The 19,498-nt window shown below is 28.3% G+C and overlaps 1 protein-coding gene across 2 annotated transcripts in view; it reads right to left on the minus strand.

The window, feature by feature from the left end:
- Positions 1-19,498, minus strand: part of LOC111642421 (transportin-3-like) — a 37,950-nt gene that overhangs the window by 8,730 nt on the left and 9,722 nt on the right. For both annotated transcript variants that reach the window (XM_023388771.1, XM_023388772.1), the window contains exons 2-5: positions 4,455-4,544; positions 4,268-4,381; positions 4,122-4,195; positions 3,962-4,025 (exon numbers count right to left, since the gene is read on the minus strand). In XM_023388771.1, the coding sequence (XP_023244539.1) occupies positions 3,962-4,025; positions 4,122-4,195; positions 4,268-4,381; positions 4,455-4,544 (342 nt within the window). The remainder of the gene's footprint in view (positions 1-3,961; positions 4,026-4,121; positions 4,196-4,267; positions 4,382-4,454; positions 4,545-19,498) is intronic.

The following is a 19,498-nucleotide window of genomic DNA, read 5'->3' on the forward strand; positions in this document are numbered from 1 at the left end:
TTACTATAGTATAATATATTAATATATTTTACTATAGTATTATTTTCTACAATTATTAATTACAATTTTGACATGTTCATATTTTATGCTAATCATTTATATTTTGAAAATATTTTTCCACATTACAAACTAAAATAATATTTTAAATATTTAACTGTATATATTGCAGCTTTTACTATTAAAATTACAACACACAAGAATTAAAAGGGAAATAAAATATTTTTACATAGTTTAAGTGTTAAGATGTACACAAATGTTGACCACAATGTTATAATGACCTTAAGATATCATAGTGCACCCAATAAGATACATTAACAATTGCATGAACTCTCTCAGATCCCAGCATTTTTTCTTGAAAAGTATTTGTGTAGTGAAGAAAATGTCAATTACATGTCATCTGAGTTTTTACAACTCAGATGACATGTAATTGTAAATTAGTAAATTAAACACTCTTTTTTTCAAAGTTTTTATTAAATTCCAAATATAAGAAAAGTCAAAACATAGGCACTGTGAAGCCTGTAAGATCCCGGAGGGTTTAAAGTGTTCTGTGAAAATGGCTTTATGAATCAAAACAAAGTTGGAACCATGCGCATTACAATCATCATTATTGGTTATATAACAGTTTATACATTTCTTTTTAAATATATACAAATACAAAATTATAGATTATTTAAAGTAAACATATGATTAGAAACAAACATTTTCATCTCTTTTATTAAAACTTTTTAAATTCAAATAAATTTTGATAGATCAGATAAATTAAGCCAAAATTAAACAGAATACAGAACAGAATAAGTCAATACTGTTAAAGGTATAATTCTCCAACTTATACAATGAATAATGCTCTTACAGTTGCAAGTCTGGGAACTAATGTAACAAAATAGATCCCAACTTTTTTTATTTAAATTTTAATGAAATGTTTTTATTGTAAGAAAGTTTTAAAAAGCTGTTCTGCTCAAGTTTGTTTTAATTGAAGTAGTGCTGAGTCATGTCTGGCAGCACCCTGATACTTTTTAAAAGCAGGTACAACTGAGATGTTCACAAAGTAGAAGTGTGTAAGGAGTCGATTCCAACCTGTTTTATTTTGTCTGGGGATTATTTTTAGCTCCATTTTTCTATTTTTGGAGCATTTTATTTCATTATGGATAGACCACCGCACCTCACTCAAACAAAATTCTAAAACTAAAAACAAAACAGCTTACTCAGATGAATGCCAAGGGTGAATTGAATATATCATCAATCCAGAATGACATCTTGGGGAAACTTCCAAAGGATAGTTAAAAAAGATTCTCTCACCCCAAATTGTCATTGAAAATTTAAAAAGAAAAACAAAACAATAAAGAAAAAAGAACTGTGTGTGGGTGATGACATGACATGGAAAGAAGATGGCTAGAGTTAAGTAACTTAACTACAGTATAAGTATGTAAGTAGGATTGAGTGGATGTATCAATGTAACATCATCATCCCAGCCAGCAACGTAAGGAGAGATGAGCTGCAAATAAAACAAGGTAAAGCTAAGGATTGAGTAAGACTTAGGAATAAGGCTTTCAATTTGGATGGCAGATTAGCAGTTTCTTCTTGGTGACAGTTAGGTGAGTTAATTGTAAGATCATTTTGTAAAATTCCTGTATATAGTCCAGATTCATATTTCTTGTCATGTTTTTGTGGGGATAAAATTAACTTTGGGAACTTAGAATTATCTTAAACTAAGTGTTGGGAAAGTTTTTGTATATACAGTAGAGCATCGATTATCTGAAACAATTTGGGGTGTGGGTTGTTCGGATAACTGATCATTTACGAAAAGATATAATAACAAAAAACTGTACTGTATATATTTTGTATCACACGTCTTACAAATACATATCTTACATAAAGTAGTATATTAAAGTAGGCCTACAGTTTAAATTGGCAAATAGGGGGAGAGTTCTGCAGTGCCACAGCACTAGCAGAAATTTGAATTTGCTGACTGGAACATTTTCGGTTAACTGATGTTTCAGTTGATCAGTATTTGGATAATTGATGCTCTACTGTACCTTGTTTTGTTTTTGATTAGATAAAGTTTTCTTTTATATTTAAATCTAACTTATTTTGTATTGTACATAGTCAATCATAGAATAATAAATATAATTTTTTTTTTCCTTTTTATGTAAAGTAATTATTTAGGGCTTTTTATACATTAATAGGTTCATTCATAAAATTTTTTTGCCCATTTAAAAATCCAGGCCTGGCACCAACCAATCCTTATTTTTGGTTTATGTAATGCACATTAGGTAATTTACAGGCTTAAAAAAATAAAATAAAATAAAGATGATAATAATAATAGACATTACAAGGACAGTACCTTGTTGGACTTTAGACTATATACCTCGACCAAATAATTAAGGAAGTTATTTCTTGCAGTTTTTTTGATCTGATTATAAACATATAGGTAATTTTTGGCTTATTTATGCTGTTTTGCAGCTATGGTGCCAAAAAGTTGTGCTTTGCCTATACAAAATTCTGTAGATTGTAGCAATTCAAACTCTGAAAGCCAGTTACAATCTTGGCAATTTTTAATATATAACTACACATAATTGATAATACTTCAATAAAAGTGCTTTTAATTTATAATGTTATATTTGTATTTCCATTGCAGTTACATCAGTCTGATAATTGCATCAATCACAATAACCTACAAAAGTGTCATACATAATATGTCATTATTTATAGTTCATATTGTTTAATGAGCACTTAAAATACCAAAAATATGTAAACCAACAAAAAAATAACTATCTGTAAAGGTTATTCAACTACCAAAATTTCCAGATTTGTTGGATGTGCACAGTCAACCATTATAAAGAACCTCAATAAGTTGGAAAGTAAAGGCAACATGTTTAACAAACCTGACAAAAGAACACCAAGAGTATTATAAAGGGAAGACACTATTCTAAAAAGAATATTGTGAAAGAGGTTTGAAACCTTAGAGCAAACAAAAAATAAATGGAAAGACGAGAGGTGTTATTGCAAATGTTGTCAATGTTTGTCAAAGACTCTGCAGACTGGAATTAAGAGCTCACAAAGAAATAAGAAAACTTGCTTCTCAGGCATGGGAGAGCAGTCATCAAGGAGTCAAATCATTTTAACTTTTGGGAGACAAGTCTCTCGCCACTTGTAATTAATGAGAACACAGATTTATCATGAGTACAGCTCTTGTTTACAACACAAAAGTAAGAATAGAGGATAGTCGCTGGTCAACAGTTGATAGGACATGACATTTAATTTTGTTAATTCAATCATAAGAACCAATTTACAGTATATCCACATTATTAAAGACTACTGTAACAAGATACTTAAAGATACATGCTTTTGCAGCTTTAGCAAAAATTTACGATCACCAGGTAAAAAATGTTGATTATATTACTAGCAAATTGTCTCCTTGTGTGTCCGAACATTTCCAAATGTCAACAGGTTTTCGTTGCTCAGAGACATGTCTCCAGGGTGAGAAATTGCCTAGTGTGTCACGGCATTGAATCTGTTTTGACAAGAGGCTGCATCTCATTTAAGGATTGTGGATAACATATGACATTAAAATCAAACAACCTTATAAAAAAATCAGTCCAATATTTCAACAAGAGATGGTATATGCATGAAATGCACTGATTATTAATCAATAGGAAAGGTAACACGCCAAATTAATATATAAAAAAAAACGCACTGATTATTTTAAAATATTTACATTTGGTTGAATTACAATGTAAATATATCATATCATCACAACAGAAGTTTTTGATACATTTAAAGTATTTTAAAAATTTTAAATGATAAATCAGTTTATATAAACATTAAAAATAACTTTTTGAAATATTTTATAATCAGTTTTATGAAGTTTTCTTAAATTTGGATTTGTTCGTTTGTCTGATTTGTTGTTTTTAATGAATATGGTACTCGAGGAAAAAAATTGCAATTCTATAAAAATAATTACCTCTTCAGGTAAAACAGTAAGAACTTCAAGAAGTACAGGAAGATGATGGGTTGCATTTCCAAATCTATAATAATATTTTAAAAAGTTTAATAATTTGCAGATAGTTTCTTAAATATAACATCAAATTTAATAAAATCATATTATATCTATATAAATTCACCTGTCAATTAAATCAGAAACTGGAGATTTCCATGTTGCCATCTGCAGTGCAAGATCAGCTAATGCCAAACACAACTAAAGGAAAATAATTAAGATATATTATTAAAAAACTAATGCAAATAAGTTAAAGTATGTGAATAATGTTACCTGTGTGACAATAACAGAAGCTGTTTCTTGAGAGACATGACTGATGTGCTCCAACAAGGAATCCCTCAAAGACAGATGTGATTCCGGTGGAAGTTCGTGAAACGCATATTGAATCTGACAGAATTATTTTAAAATTAATTATATGGCTACAAAAATATTTAATTTCAAAATAATGTTAAATATCTACCTTTGTCCTCATGGTTTGAGCGGCAAAATAACATGATTCTAGGTCTACATTATGGTGTAATAAATCATCAGCAATTTTCCACGCAAAAACCTATTTAAATATTAAGTTATATAATGAATAAATATTAAAACAAACTATAAACTTTTTCATTGTAAGCAATACATTGATCAGTTTACTTTAGTAAGATAAATTATTTTAAAAAGTAAATAAATCATCAAAATTTATGGTTCTGAAAATCGTATTAAATTGACTAATTGTCTCTCATTAATTGGTCAAAAGTGTTTTTAAATAGATAAAAATATGCTCTTTAACAATATCAAACTTAGATTAAGAATAAACCAAACTGTCTTTCAGCATTAAACCTGTTTACCTGAAAAGCTTTTAATTACATTTATTCTTAATCTAAGTTTGTCTTCATTAAAGAGCATATTTTGATTTACTATGGAAACTAAAAAATGGTTGTTCTCATTTTTTACTCTCAATTTGAAGATGACATTTTGAAATATCAAAAATACTTGTTTGTACAGTAATTAAAAACTTTGCAAGTAAACAACTTTAACACCAAAAGACAGTTTGTGTTTTTAGATATTTTAATAAGAAAAGTAGATTCAAATAATACATCAATATACTAAAAGAATAATTTTCAATCAATTTTAGATCAATTGATTGAAATTACTGAAAGAAATTTCAATTAATTTTTTACTTAAAAAAAAAAAATAATAATAATAATATAATATTTGCACAATATTTTGAGAAGAATTTTTACAATATAAGAACAAACTTTTTTAACTCCTCAATTCCTTCCTATTATTCAAATTTTTATTGTATATATTTTTTTGAAAGAAAATAACATGATTCTAATTATTAAATAAAATTACTTAATAAATCACTTATTAATGTTTAAAAGAACAAAGTATCAACAACAGATTTTTAAATTTAGGAAATGTAAAAATTAAAAACATTAAATAAAAAAATTCAAAACAAAATAATAACCTTTAATACAGTGGTTCTCAACCTTTCTGAGGCCGCAGAACACCATTTGTATACTTTTTATTACACAGAACATTAGAATCAACACATTCAAAAATTGATAAGCAATTCCAAGTTTACTATTCTCAGGAAACAATGAAGATTTAAACTAATAAACTTTAATATATTGAATAAAATAGAAACATGAAATTATCTGCAAATATAGCAATGGGAATAAATTTGAATAAAAACTTTAAAATCTTTTCTTTCACGGAACACTCGAGGTAGACTTGTAGAACATTGGTTATTTAAGAACCACTGCTTTAATATCTGTAATAAATTAACAAAAAATTAAGTACTCTTAACTCAGAGGTATCCAACTCATGGCCCGCATGCGGCCCAAGGCAAGTTCCAATGCAGCCCAATAAACGTGTAACAAAACTGACAAATTCATTTTTATTTTATTTATTTCAACGGCACAAACTCAAAAAGAGGTTTCACAAAGCCATAAACCTTTATACATATTTTATTTTTGAGTGGATAGGAAATATTTTCAAATACTTGGAAATGTGTGAATGAGGAAGGAATACTAAATAAAGTTGGAGTTGTGACTGAAAGGAGTATAGACTCAAATTTGGAGAAAGGAGAGAAAGGCCAAAGATAAAAAGTAGTGAGAAAGGTTAAATATTACTTTGTTATGCAAATATTGACCCTTAATTTTCCAACTTTCCTCACTTCTTTATCTTCTGTCCTTTCTCTCCTTTCCCCACTTTTGGGTCTATAATCCTTTGAGTCCCAACTCCAGCTTTATTTAGTTTTCTTCCAGCATTGCAAGATTTGGCTACCGTTTTATTAGTTTGGCATAGAAAATATCATTTGGCACATTGGCTACTTTTTGGGCTACATATTATTTATAAATATATTAGTTGAATAAAAATGCACTTTAAAATGGTGTTTTGTCATTTTTTTTTTATTAATTAGAGACCCAAATAAAACAAATATTTGTGTTTTTCAGATAAATTTTTGTCTGTCTCCTTTATAATAAATGAATTTATTTATTTCTAAGTAAAAAGTGAAAGTGTCTGTACAAGTAATTTTTTAAAATATCCTTTTTTGTAATAAAGTTTTAATACTTATTACTATAATCTAGACTTGTTAATCCTTAAATATACAAGTATATTTAAGGATTGGGCCATAATATACTTGTGGCCCAAAACTCCATGACTTCTTCCAATGTGAAACCAAAAATGTTGGACACCCGTCTTTACATTTAGAGAACCAGTCATATTTAGATTTAAACAAAATTCTTAAGAAGTTCCAGTGTTTAAAAATAACTATATACATATAATTACTCATGCAATTAAATAAAGTTTTGACAAGATTTTTTGATTATGTCATAATCAAAACAAAAATGTAGTAAATTTTTATGTGGAAGAGTGTCACAAAAGTAACTTGCATATTCAGCCACTAGGAAGCAGTCATGTGGGTGATAAGTGATATTCAGTTAAACTTTGATTAAATCTTCGTATGGGATTTTTTCAAAACTAGTAATTTTGAGTTGTGACGGTTTTCTTCCAAAGTAGCGATATGTTTGTTAAAAGTAGACAATACTATTTATGCAACATAGGAAACAATAAAATCTTTAAAACTAAAATTACAGTTTTTGCTGATTTTGTCTCAAATGGACTAAGTCGATTTTGTTTAGAGTTAAACAGATATGTTGACTACACATATCAACATATTTTTTTTTTTTTTTTTTTCAATTTTTAGTTGCTATTGATAGAATACTACAACTGTTTAATTTCTTAAATTTAATAATTGTTAATGAGGCAGAAATATTGATTTAAGATAGATATCTACAAAACATGAGAAAGGTATGTGGTATGATCCAAAAGTTCGGAGACTGCAGTAATGTATGACAACAAAAGCATGTATTTGAAGTTACAGAGTATGAAATTGATTCTATCATACCTTTCCTGTGTTCAGGTTGGTTTCGCCCATGTCACGTGATTAAACCGAGAGCGCTGTTATTTTCTTTCAGAGATAGTTACCTTTGTTTTGTGACATAATAAAAATGGAATTTCAAGAACAGCGCTGCAATATTAAATTTTGTCAGTGTTTAGGTAAAACACCTACAGAGACTAAAATTGCTAAGAAAGGTGTACGGTGATTTTACCATGGCAAAATCAAAGGCGTTTTAAAGAGGGCCGAGAATCCATCACAGATGATAAACGCTCTGACAACCTTCGACTTCACGGAACGAGGAACATGTTGAGTTGGTCTCTCAATGTGTTTGCAAAGATTGTTGCCAAACCCTCAAAAAAATCGCTGCGGCTACTCATTTATCAAAGACTAGTTGCCAGCGTATTTTAACAGAAGATCTTAACATGCACCGAGCAAAGGAAAAGTCATGATGGTGGTGTTTTTTTGATTCTCAAGGAATTGTTCATTCAGAATTTATTCCTGAAGGCAGAACAGTAAACAAGGAGCATTATCTAGACATTTTATGTTGTTCGAGGTAATCCATTTGTCGTAAATGGCCAAAGATCTGTCAAAGTGGAGACTGTTACCTTCTGCATGACAATGCACCTGCACATCGGTCCCAAATGGTCGCACAGTTTCTCGTCAAAACTGAAATTAATGTGCTTCCACAGCCCACCTATTCACCGGACTTAGCCTCATGTGATTTTTATTTGTTTCCATCAATGAAAAAGCATTTGCAGGGATGCTGTTTTGTGTCATCAGGTGAGGTGAGAGCAGCATCGCAGGAGGCCTTACGACAAATTTAAAAAAAATGGCTTCCAGCAGTGCTTCCAGAAGTTATACGAGCGCTGGCAAAAGTGTATCATTGCCCAAGGTGATTACTTTAAAGGTGGTTATGCATCGGCAATATAAACTTTTTAAGGTAAGGAATTTTAAGCCAAGTCCCCGAACTTTTGGATTGTACTATATATAATTTTAATTTACATTTATGATAACAGGTACTAGTCAAAACTAATATGAAGTAACGTATTATTTACCTATTATATATACACACACACACACACACACAAATATAAATAAATATATATTTCATGCATATATATTTGTAATTTTTTGTGTAAATTAATTTCATATTTAATTTGATTGTTCAAACACTGTATGACTGGATTAATGTCATAAAAAACACAAACCTGTGAACCTTATAAATGAAATTCCAGTATAGTTTAATGCAGTTAAAATACAAACATTTTCATTCTACATAGATCATCTTTAGGTTAATATGTTCCAAAATGGAATGTGATTGTACTGTTGAGTTGATTATGCTTTCTTGCATCACAGATGAATACTTATTGATATTTTGAGATTATGAATGTACTGTAATTGTATTTTTTGTTTTCATTGTCATAATAAAAGTAATTTACATTACATTTTAACTTTTATATTTTATTTTTGATATTATGATGATTAAATGATATTTGTTCTACTTTTTTTTTTTTTAAGAAAGTTTTGTTTGGCTGCAATTCTGGTTAAAATTTAAAAAGAAATATTCATTAAATATATGAATGCTCTTTCTTAATCATATTCTTCCAAAACACACACATTAACAGCCAAAAAAATCTTAAATGGCCAAAGGCACAAGGAAGTCTTATGATTTGCCTACCTTGTGGAGGATGGGTTAAAAAATTTAATTTACACCAAAGAATACTTTATTCCAAAAATAGAATATCTATTTACAAATCTCACAAAGATTATCAATCAGGCAAAAAATGTTTCTTTTTTAAATTAAATTTAATTACTGGAAAATTGTATAAGGTGTGTTTAGTGCCATTATATATTTTAAGCTTTTTGATTCAATAGTTAAATCAAATATAAGTTTAACACCCAAATTGGAAATGTATATTTTGTATAAAAATTTGAAAAGGTTCAATTATTATGAGTTTTTAAATGTATTTTCCATTTAAACCTTTCAGTTTCTGGATTATTGAAGAGATCCAAATCAGAGAGATCACTTTTAGCTATTAGCCCAGTCATGTGCGTATTTTGTTTTTGGTTCAAAATTTTTGATTTATCTGAGAGTTCAGAAAATTACCATAGTATTATATTCTATTCATGATTAAGAAATGGTTAACTGATTTGGGTTTTTCTTATATATACTAATCCCAGCTCTTAAATAATAAGCTTTTTTCTGTTGAATTGCTACAGTCATTTATTTATTAATATTGATTACAATATAGAATGCATATTGGTCAGAATTATAAATGGTTGTATATTTTGTTTTTTCCATGGATTATGCATTTTTATTTGTTGTTTAGTTTAAATTATAAAATTAAATTTCTAGCAAGACAGCTTTCTCTCTCACTGTTTCTTGGTTAAATAATTATACTATTTTCTTATATGGTAGAAGAATAAATATTATAGAATATACTCAATATTCTTTTTGTATTTAAGTAGGTGAAAACATTAAAAACCATTTATTTGTTTCATGTGAACCTCTTGAAGGAATTAATGCTGGGACATCAGTTTAGTTTTTATTCTTTGTTAGATGATAATTTGCATTCTGTTAACTGATGCAATAATTTGTTTGTGTTCAGAATTACAAAAAGCATTTCATAAGTTATGACAACTATTTATTTATTTATTTATTTATATCTGTTTAAATATATTACATGATAGAATATGGAAAAATGTACATAATAAAACACTTATAGATGGTATTTTTCTTTTCCTGACATCAGATGAGACAGATGTAGAATTGGCTGGAGACAAGAAGAATGCAAATACAGTAGATCCCCCTATAAGACGGTAGATACGTTCCGTTCTTTATGAATCAATTTTGTAGGAATCATAGTTTACGGACTACGGCTGTTTGAAAGGTTTTCTTTCATAAAATTAATCGATTCTAGACTAATTCGACTCAACATTTCCAAAATACGTATATTTTTTTGAAAATAATCCGTATAAACTACGTTATAAACAAAAAATTGTAGGATTGCTTACCGAGTGTGTACCGTTCGACTACGCCCGTTGCTAAAGCTTGGTTTCGTCGCGGAACAGCGCATCAAACCGCGGCCGCGATTTCTGATATTATTTTTCTGCGAAAACTTCGTTGACCTTTGGAGACATCCTTAATATAAATAATTTTTATGGCCGTTAAATAAGAAATGTTTCTTTCACAAGAAATGTATAAAATTACAGTACTGTATTAGACTTACGGTACCTAATTTACATACTGTACAGACGATAGTAAACTCAACTTACTCGCCTAAACTCTCTGTAGCGTGGCGCTGGACGGCGGAAAGTATATATATAATTATAATAAAGTTACAATAAATTAAGTTAATATATAATTATATGTACAGTACCTAATTTATATATAATTAATATATAATTATATGTACAGTACCTAATTTATATATAATTATATGAACAGACGATACTAAACTCAATTTATCCGCCTAAACGTCCGTAGCGTGGCGCTACGGACGGCGGGAAAGTAGTTCGGCTGCCCGATGACGTTTTACGTATTATAGGAGTTATTTTTACCGTTGTTTACGGATACTGCCACAATTTTTATAGGAATCATAACTATAGGAAACGGTTTTATAGGGGGATCTACTGTAAGTGTGCAGTATCATTCCAAAAATCACTTATTTACATACAAGTTTAAGTACACAAACTGTAGAAATGATTTTGCACTTTGATTAATGATCTTCAGAATAGTCTGTTATTTATTTGTCAACAATGAAGTAAATGACAAGTAGCATTGGCTCTGCCATGATCATCAATACTATTGAGTTTGCATTGTACTGCACTGAAAATGCTTTCCCAGTTAAGTGTTTCCTTGCAAAGGCATTTTCAATTTTATTAAATCACAGATGTATGGGTCACTTTAAGGTTGTTAATGATAGTTATAGAAATGGTTCTGCACTTGTATATTTCAACTTGGTCATTCTAAAATTTCATTTATTCACTTACAACTTTGTATGGTATGTTATTTGCATTTATATTGTTTCCATTCATTTTATGTTTGTCTCATCTAATGATATTTAAAGCTAATAGCAAATTGCTGACCATATGTTGTTTTTCATTTTCTTTCATAGAATGAATTAATAAAAACAAAAATAAATGCTATGGCTTTAGAAGTGTCTCTAACATTTTTAGGAAATCAAACTTGATATGCACATTACAAGAAATCCATATTAATTTGAACTCAGTTTGAAATCCTGTTAGTTTGTAACTGTACTTTTGTACCAGCTGGGAATATAGAGATTTACATGTTAAGGAATTCAATTAGTTGAAAATATGATGTAAAAATTCATTTGAACTGTGATATGTATATGTTAAGTTGTTTGTTTAAATCAAAGTGCCTCCATATTGTAAGAGAACAAAAGACCCAGAACAACTCTAATCAGGTCAATATGGCTTTGCTTTTACAGTAATACAGTTTCAAGTGTCATCTTACCCATGGACTTCCCTTTCTAAAATCTCATCTCTTCATGTCTTCAAAAATTTATATGTTTATAGAGATCTAATTAACTTGTCTTGAAATTATACAATATCAGATAAATGCATTTAAATTACCTTTCTAAACTATATAAATTAATTTAGCATATTTTATTTATCAAATTTACGATTATGCATATCCTTCTTAAATAATATAAATTATTGTTTTTTTAATATAAAAATTTAAATACAATTTATAATAAAAAAAATCAATTTAAATATTGCTTACTTAAAATTTATTTCTTTTTGTAATAAACTTCATATCTTCTATCAGCACTAATAGTATAAAACACATTTATATTACATACAACATACAGTATGATGTTTAATTGTTCTTCATTTTCCTGATGGCAATAAGCATAAATTTTGCAGAAGGGAACTAATCATACAGAGAACATCAGTAATTGACTATGCAAACTTTATTATACCAGGAAATGCATTTTGGGTCTTATACTTCTCCTCAGTCTTTTAATACAAATCAACTTAAATAATAAATGCTCTAAAATAACAAAAACATTTTATTTTTGTTATTTTAATCAGCAAAAAATGTGTTTGTTTTGAATTTTAAAATAGTTGCTAAATTAAAAAAATTTTTTTATTAACTACTGTAAATGAAAATTGCTATTTCCTGTTTACACATTCTTACATTATTGTATTGGTTAACTAGTGTGTATATTAGATAGTTGCTGATGTAATAATCAAATTATATTATGCAATAATTGTTTATCTTAATATATTACCATAAATTAACAAAAGTTCAGGCAACTAATACTAATAAAAAATTTTCATACCATTATATATTATTTAATATAGTAAATATTCTATGTTTAGTAAATGAAATAAATTAAGTAATTTATTTGTTATAAGTAGAATAGTTAGAGAATATACTGCTAACCTTTTAACTTCAGTTATTTTAAGTTCAAACTGTTTTCAACCTTTTCAAGATTGCTGAAGTTAAAGATTAGCATTATATTTTTTTACTCAGGCAAAACATTCAAGAACAGATTTTCAGTTTAAAAAAAGAAACTGATTATAAAATTATAAGATAGTGATGTTGAAAGTAAGTTTGCTGATGTAAAAATTAAAATTAGTTGTAGCATGTTTTTAGTAGAATGACTAGAAACATTTTCTGCTGTTTGTTTCTAATTTTTTATTTGTTTTTATAAAACTGAAACTAAAAATAAAAATTCTATTGTTTGTTTTTGAGAAATTCACATAAAATTAATCCTTCTATCTATACAATAGATTCTTGGCTTAATTTTAATGGAGGGTTTATTATTGCTAAGATATAAAAAATATTTCTTGAATCTGTACAAAGAAATCTAAACTGTAGCTTAAATACAGACCTCATCCCTACAATTAGTGTTCATAAGGTTTTTTTTTAATAAAGTTTATTTTATATCTTACAGTATTTAAAAAAAAAACAAAACAAACACCATATTTAACACAATACATTTGCATATTAAATTTTAATTTTCAATCAACATAATTTAGAATTTTACTACTATTTAAACCTTTCCTACAAATATGAATGTAAATAAGATAAAAAGCATACTTCTAAATAAGAATGAGATGGTTGTCAAGATGGTGATTAATGATGAATGATTAATCAGAGTTGTATAATTGTACAATTAATCATTAACTAATTACTGTCAGCTATACTTAAAAAACAATATCTTATAAATTTTTCTTATTTTTTTGTCACCATTTATCAGTAAGAAATGCTGCAATTCTTAATGGTTAATTCATTATAAGCTACTAGTATGATGTCACTGTAATAAAAAAAGAATTAGTATGTTTTAATATTCAAATAATAAAGCAATTCAAGGTCTCTTTCACTTAGCATCCTGTCCACATTTTGTTCTAGCAAGCCTATTTGTTAATAATGAAAACTGCATGATTGTTATGCAACTGATTTAAAACTGATACAATTGGTACACAGTTAACTATATTTGCTGGCCATGCAGCATTTTTAAATTAAAACTTCTCTCTCTTCCACCAATCCATTAATGACTCCTATCCTCAAATAACTAATAACCTATTCTAATCCAATCTATCTGTAATAGCTTGTGTTGCTGACCATCAGGTTTTGAACAGAACTGTCCAGTTTAATGAGTCGTGTTCAATGTCCAATTAAGATGTCAAACTGAACAGCAGACTATTTCATCCAAATAAATGTACTGTGATAATTTACAACTTAACATAATTAAAATTAGCACATTAAACTATTTCTGTCCGTGTTTCTTGACTTTGATTCAAGAAAATAATTTTTCTTTATTGTTTTTTAACATGAAATATGGATTATGTACTTTTCTGGCAGCTCTATATTGATACCATTCTTAATAAGTCAGCACAATTATGAATATTTCAAGCTATAACATTGTTAACAAGCTATTGTTAACTGATAAATTAATTGACTTATTGGGCTGCAATTTTGAAATTGCAGACCTATATATTCCCACTGTCATCTGCCTATCTGTCTATCCTTTGTTAATCTTAAGAATAAAGTTAGCAGATGAAAATCTAGATAGATATGAAAAGCTTACGTAGTTAATTAGTTAACTATGTACAAACTTCTGTTCTGGATTGGAAGTTATATGATTTCCAATAAAAATTTTTAACATACTATTTACAGTAATAAATTTGTTATAGAATTGATCCTTATGATAAACTGGAATCAATAATTTATCACTTGATCCTCTAAGGCAGGGGTTGCCAAAGTGGTTGATATAACATTATTGGGGTCGATTATCAAGCTTGAGCTAAGGATAAGGGGGAACTAAGGATCAAGCTTATCCGTCTCATTGATTGTCAGATATAAAAATTATTATTAACAAATATACAATAAATGAAAAAAAATGCAAAATTAAAAGAATTGTATTAAAATAGTAAGTACTTTGTTTTGCTTGTAACACAAACTTTTAGGTGGGGGTTGATGTTAGGTTTCGAAAACTTGTAGGGGGTCAACGATCAAAAAAGTTTGCTGACCCTTGCTCTAAGGTGTGCAATATTCAAGGTGATTTATCATGGACAAAAAAATAAAATAATCTTACACACTCCAGAAACATTTAACAGAAATTATGAATGCTTTGTTTTTGGCTTCATTGAGAGGCAATAGTGTTTTACCTGTCAGATAAAAAGCTGTTTCTGGAGTAAGTACAGTACATAGGCCATCTTAGTGCCATTTGAGAACTGTTCAAATGTATTGGTTAATTAGGTAATCTCACATTTAAAAAAAATTTATATTTTGATCCATTCTGAAAGTAGATTTTTGAAATTAAAATATGATTAAAAATTGCAGTCTTAGCATTGTGATAATATCACAATAACTGAACGATTTTGTTACAATTAATTCCACATATCAGATATTCTTTCAATGAATTTGTTGAAAGATTGTCTTTCATTACTAAATTTGTCTTTTTTTTAGATAGATATACAGTATTTATATTCGAAAGATACTTTCAGCAGTGCATAACTGTTATCTTCATAACTTTGACTCTTGCCTAAAGACATCAGTTATGCACTTTTGAATATATTAGTATATACTTATATAAATAAAGTCAAATTTAATGTCAGTCTCTTAACTCAATTCCTAATATTGTTAACAAAACAAAAGAATTAGCAATGTAATAATGATCAATTTATACTACACTATCCGGAACCTGTAACCAGTGTGTGATGCGTATATATTGTATACTGCTGTTGATAAACGTTTTTGAGCAATCTCTTTGCTCTTTTTCAGGTCAACTGTAATTCCGTGGACAGAGTGTAGAATATACTCTGTCCAAAGGTTCTGGACAGTGTAGAATAGATTCCACCCCAGTGCTGAGGTTAGAGTAGTTTCTGTATTTAATGATCAATTTGTTTAAAAATGAAAAATTTCTTTAAAAAATACACAGATTCACTGAAAATTAATCAATCAGATATGATAATTGTGTATGAATAAGAGTGAAATTTATTCCTTAAAAACTATATATTTTTAAAAATTTATTACTACTATAACATACCATTTTTCAGATTCAATAAAAATTTCAGATTGAAAACAGTTACAAAAAGCTAGCAGTTTCTAATGGGACCAAATAAGTTGCTATGATTATTCTAAATTATTGTTATTAATAAAGCTATACTTTCTTTAAACATCATACATTTTTTAAATGTTAATCATTTTAAGTTTAAAAAGTAATAATGTTTTTTCAATGGAACATTTATTTACTGNGCTAGCAGTTTCTAATGGGACCAAATAAGTTGCTATGATTATTCTAAATTATTGTTATTAATAAAGCTATACTTTCTTTAAACATCATACATTTTTTAAATGTTAATCATTTTAAGTTTAAAAAGTAATAATGTTTTTTCAATGGAACATTTATTTACTGATTACTCCAAGTATTGGAGAATTGTCAAGTGATGATTAATTCTCTAATAATTAAATATGTCTTATTAATTATTAATATTTTATTATTAATACAATTATCTCTTATTAATACAATTAATGATTAGTAAATAGTTAATAATCAGTACATCTCTACTTCTAAACTATAATGATGTGCAAGCAGCTGGCTACTTGTACTGTACCTACTAGCAAATAAATTGGCACAGCAGCCTTTGTAAATAGTATTTGAGTGTACCTAGTTGAAGATACCATCAAGTATATATTGATAATTGGATGGCTATGCAGTAAGCCTGATCTAGAGCAGTGGTCTCCAAAGTGGGGTATGGAAAGTGATATTTGGAGTACGCCAAGCTTTCTCTGATATTACTAAACAAATACAATCAAATTGCTCACATTAAATTCTAATTTAAAATGTAAATTTGTAATTTAATCTAAATGTATGTATTGTTTAAAATAAATAAATAATAAATAATTTCATTTTTAACTACACACACAAATATTATATACTATACTAGCAGACCCAGCTTGAACTGAAGTTTCGTTCTCAGAAATGTCTCTTGAACTATATGGCAATAGTCAACAAAAAAAAAACCCAAAAAATATGGAATTATAAATATGATTTAATTAATTTTTAAACTTTTATAGCTAAATATTTCATAATTTTCCAGACGAAAAATATTTGTTTAAGAAAAACTAGGACATACTAGTACGAAATTAAAATTGTGTGAGGCGCCATCTGTTATGAGATTTTATTAAAAAATAACTTTTTTTTTATTATTAACTCGCTTTTTTTATTATTATATAAAAACATGCCCGAATTCGAATGGAACATTGTGTGAAAATTTCAAAGCAATTTGTGAAGAACTTTCGGAGATTAGCTGTTAGGAACAAACGAAATTACTTTTTATTTATATAGATTATAGGAGTACAACTTATAATTATTTTCGTCTTAATGGTATGCAATCAAAAAAGTTTGGAGATAACTGATCTAGAGAACCAAGAAACAAATCAGATCAGATTAAAAAACTTCAGAAATTTTTTTTTCCAGAAATATCCATCCCAGATACATTGGGCTCCATCCCTTACCATTAGATGCCCCATTATGGGCCTGGGCAAACCATAAATGGTTTCATAAAAAGGTGGTCTTAGTATCCAAAGAACAGAAAAAAAATAAAAAAACTGTAATGATTGAAAATTAAATGCTACACAACTATTTAAAATTTATCATATTATTTAAGTTTACTTATTAATAACAATACATGTAAAATGATAAATAATATTTAGAATCCAAATGATAATGATTTAACTTAAAAGCATGACTTTGAAAATGTTTTGTCATATTCTTTATATACTTTTTATTAAAAATTAATATCATGATTCAATCTTCTATCAGTTTATTTAACCTTCATCTGGATAAGCTACTTTTATAACACAAATGGGTAAGGTGAGTCCAGTGGATTCAGTGTTAATTCTTCAGAGTTATATACATTTTTCTTTTGTGTTATTGTTTTGTACTAATAATGTAGTTCAAATACCATGTCTGTTTTATTAATCCTTACAATTACGTTATACCAACAGATTTTATTTGAACTTATTTTTATATATCATTTTTTCTTTTGTGGTTTTTCTCCACTGGAAGAGCATATTGGAACTAACTTGTCTTTCTTATGGTGCTCTGATCTCATACTTTATCATCAAATCCAATGCACCACAAAAGACTCTTGAATAATCAGTGTCCCATAGTAGCTCTGAAATAGGAGAACTGTAAAGAAAATTCCACAAAATTTCGTAACTTGTGTTATTGAGTTTCAGACGTCTTGCAGTAAGAAGTAATCCAAAAATAGTTGGATTTGTATTATCGGATGGTTTTCATTGGTATCTCAGATAATAGTTACTGTATACTCATATAGTTTTCTGGTTTGTAAATTAAACAATTTGTAGAAGTATATCAGAAGTTACAAATAAGTGAAAACTGTCAAGTATGTTAACTATTTTCCAGGTTAAAGAATGACTAACCAGTATGCGTAAAGCACTTTTTATAATATTACGTAACTGAGATTTCTTTTGAATAGTTGGAATGGAAGACCACATGGGCCTACCACTGTACCGAAATCTTGATCATCCTTTTAAAATTCAAAAGTTATCTAGAACATCTAATAACTCCAATTTGTGTCAGACTCCGCATAATTTTCCCCCTCAATGTTGTCAAATGTAGTCACAGTTCATCACCAATGAGGTTATGTATAATTTCCTGAAGTTCTTAATTAGACAAAACACAAAGTAAAAACATTCTGAGGTAGATGTTATCTCAAACAAAATATGTTTCAAGTTACTTGCTGCAAATACTTGCATAATTTTGCAGCAAGTAACTTAAAACTTTAGTAATTCACTAACAGTAAGTAGTAGTACCTCTAAACAACAATTGGAGTATGCACAATGCTTTTTGCTTGTCTAAACAAGAAAAATATACAGTAATATCCCGAATTTACACGATAGGTGGGACCTAGCGATAACCGCGTAAGTCAAATTCATGTAAGTTGGGGTATAATTTCGCATATAAATACATACAAATTATTTTTAATTGGGGCCGGAGACTAAAGAAAAAAATGTTTAATAAAATCTTAGATAATACATATATATAACAAATTATATTATTGAAATTGTAAACCATAGTTATTTTCATGTACAAGGCTTCATAAAATCAGCGATTCTCGATCAATCTCAGTCGACCAATCAGCGATTCCCAATGGTCGTAGCTTTATAGGAGGTCAGTAGGTGGTGGACGGTCTGACGACCAATCAGCGGATATGCATTCAAACTCCAACGGTCGCTTTCTCAACTGTCTTTTTGTAATGGCGACTGTTACCAATAAAAAAAAAAAAAACCGGAAATTGTGTTCCTGCATGATTCTACCCAGACAAACACAAATTAAATTGTAGCTATGCGTCAATTCCGCACGACATGCCTGAACATGTAAGTTGAACAATAATGTGGGGAGAGTGAGTAATCAAGAGTTGTGTGGCGCTCAAACAAAAGATGAATCAATGAGATTTGAAAATTGCGTAACTCCGGGTTCACGTAAGTCGAGGTATTACTGTACATCTGATTCAGTGAGTCTATCGAACTTACATTATCTGTTTGAAGATTTAAGTATTTTAATTTAAATTTTAGATCAATGTACACAAAAATGCATTAT

The sequence above is a fragment of the Centruroides sculpturatus genome, unplaced genomic scaffold (genome assembly GCF_000671375.1).
Source record: "Centruroides sculpturatus isolate CEXI.00-Female unplaced genomic scaffold, Cexi_2.0 scaffold1655, whole genome shotgun sequence".
NCBI classification, from domain to species: Eukaryota; Metazoa; Arthropoda; class Arachnida; order Scorpiones; family Buthidae; genus Centruroides; species Centruroides sculpturatus.